The sequence below is a fragment of the Colobus angolensis genome, unplaced genomic scaffold, assembly GCF_000951035.1.
Source record: "Colobus angolensis palliatus isolate OR3802 unplaced genomic scaffold, Cang.pa_1.0 Scaffold55, whole genome shotgun sequence".
In the NCBI taxonomy this organism is placed as follows: Eukaryota; Metazoa; Chordata; class Mammalia; order Primates; family Cercopithecidae; genus Colobus; species Colobus angolensis.
Genome location: NW_012119043.1, coordinates 8,092,990 through 8,094,673, shown reverse-complemented (window position 1 = coordinate 8,094,673; position 1,684 = coordinate 8,092,990). Strand labels below are relative to the sequence as shown.

The 1,684-nt window shown below is 54.9% G+C and overlaps 1 protein-coding gene across 1 annotated transcript in view; it reads left to right on the top strand.

The window, feature by feature from the left end:
* Positions 1 to 1,684, top strand: part of LOC105525710 — a 126,076-nt gene that overhangs the window by 23,502 nt on the left and 100,890 nt on the right. Inside the window, exon 9 of the mRNA XM_011961438.1 lies at positions 531 to 658. Within this exon, the coding sequence (XP_011816828.1) occupies positions 531 to 658 (128 nt within the window). The remainder of the gene's footprint in view (positions 1 to 530; positions 659 to 1,684) is intronic.

Here is a 1,684-nt window from a genome sequence, read left to right as displayed (position 1 = left end):
GAGTAGCTGGGACTACAGGCGCCCGCCACCTCGCCTGGCTAGTTTTTTGTATTTTTTAGTAGAGACGGGATTTCACCAGGTTAGCCAGGATGGTCTGGATCTCCTGACCTAGTAATCCGCCCGTCTCGGCCTCCCAAAGTGCTGGGATTACAGGCTTGAGCCACCGCACCCGGCTCCGGTAGGGATTTTTACCCCTACTTGGTGACGTTTGCTTGGGTGGGTTTCAGCAGAGCACTGGGTGTGGACTTGTGTTTTCCCAAACCACTGTGTTTTTTGGGCGGGTAGAGCTGCCAGGGTCTGGGCTGGGTGCTGCTGTGCTAAGAGCACAGGCCTCAGCCAGGCTCTGGGGTCCCAGACCCGGGTCAGCCCCTCCCAAGGTGTGAGGGTGGGCATGTCTGCACCGTACCTCTCTGAGCCTCAGTTTACCCCCGGGTGACTTCAGTGAGATGAGGCTTGCAGGCGCTCAGCACGTGTGGGTCACCTTGATCTCAGGCAGCCGCTGTTGGACGCCCTGCCTTCCTGTGGGACAGAGCACTGTGTGGGCCTCATGAAGGAACTCATCGCATCGGGGGAGGTGGAGGCAGACGAGGCGGAGGCGTGGCTGTCATCACTGGCCTTCCTCCCACAGCCCACAGATGCTATGGTTCACATGCTGCTGGTGAGTTCCTGCACCCCACCCAGGGCCCGGGTGTCCTCCGTCCCTGGCTTGGCTGCTGGTTAGATGTGGGGGAGGTGATTGGTTCTTTTGTGCCAGCCCCTCATAGGATCAGCGGAGGGGGTCAGACTGCCCAACCTCCTGGGCTACTGTGACAGGCTCAAGGGAACCTTTGGTATCAGAGAGTTCCGAGTCCAACTGTCAGCATTGTGCCTCCCACCTGTGTGATCCCAGGCAAGTGACTTAACTTTACTGGGCCTGTTTTCTGATTACGCTTATTATTACTTGAGACGGAGTCTTGCTGTGTCACCCAGGCTGGAGAGCAGTGGCATGATCTCAGCTCACTGCAACCTGCACCTCCCGGGTTCAAGCAATTCTTCTGCCTCAGCCTCCCAAGTAGCTCGGACTACAGGCGCATGCCACCACACCCTGCTAAGTTTCGTATTTTTTTTTAGTAGAGACGGGGTTTCACCTTGTCAGCCAGGCTGGTCTCAAACTCCTGACCTCAAGTGATCCACCCGCCTCGGCCTCCCACAGTGCTGGGATTATAGGTGTGAGCCATCATGCCTGGCTGTTCTCTGATCTCTCCAAGGACAATGGAAGTGGTACCTCTATCCTGGGCTCATAGTGAGGAATGAATTGCTGTGTGTGAAGTGGTTCTCCGGGTGTCTGGCACGAACTCTGAGTGCTTGAAATCAGAGCTGCTATTATTTTTATAAACACACATATTTAATGAGTCTGGAAATTAGGAAATCTGCATGAGATAAGGTCAATAATTTCTGCCAATAGTGGAGGTCTCGTTTAACCCTTGAGATGTCTCCATGAAGTAGGTGCTCTTATCATCCCCAATTTGCAGGTGAGAAAACTGAGGCCCAAAGAGGTAGGGCAGCTTCCTCTACCTGCCTCACATGCGATGCTCCACCTGCAGGCCAGAGGTCATGCCTCTCTGGGTCGTGTTTTCTTGTTCTGTCCTCGAGTTAGGAGGCCCTGCATGATCTCCAGCAGGTTCTGGGGATGCGCTGACTTTGG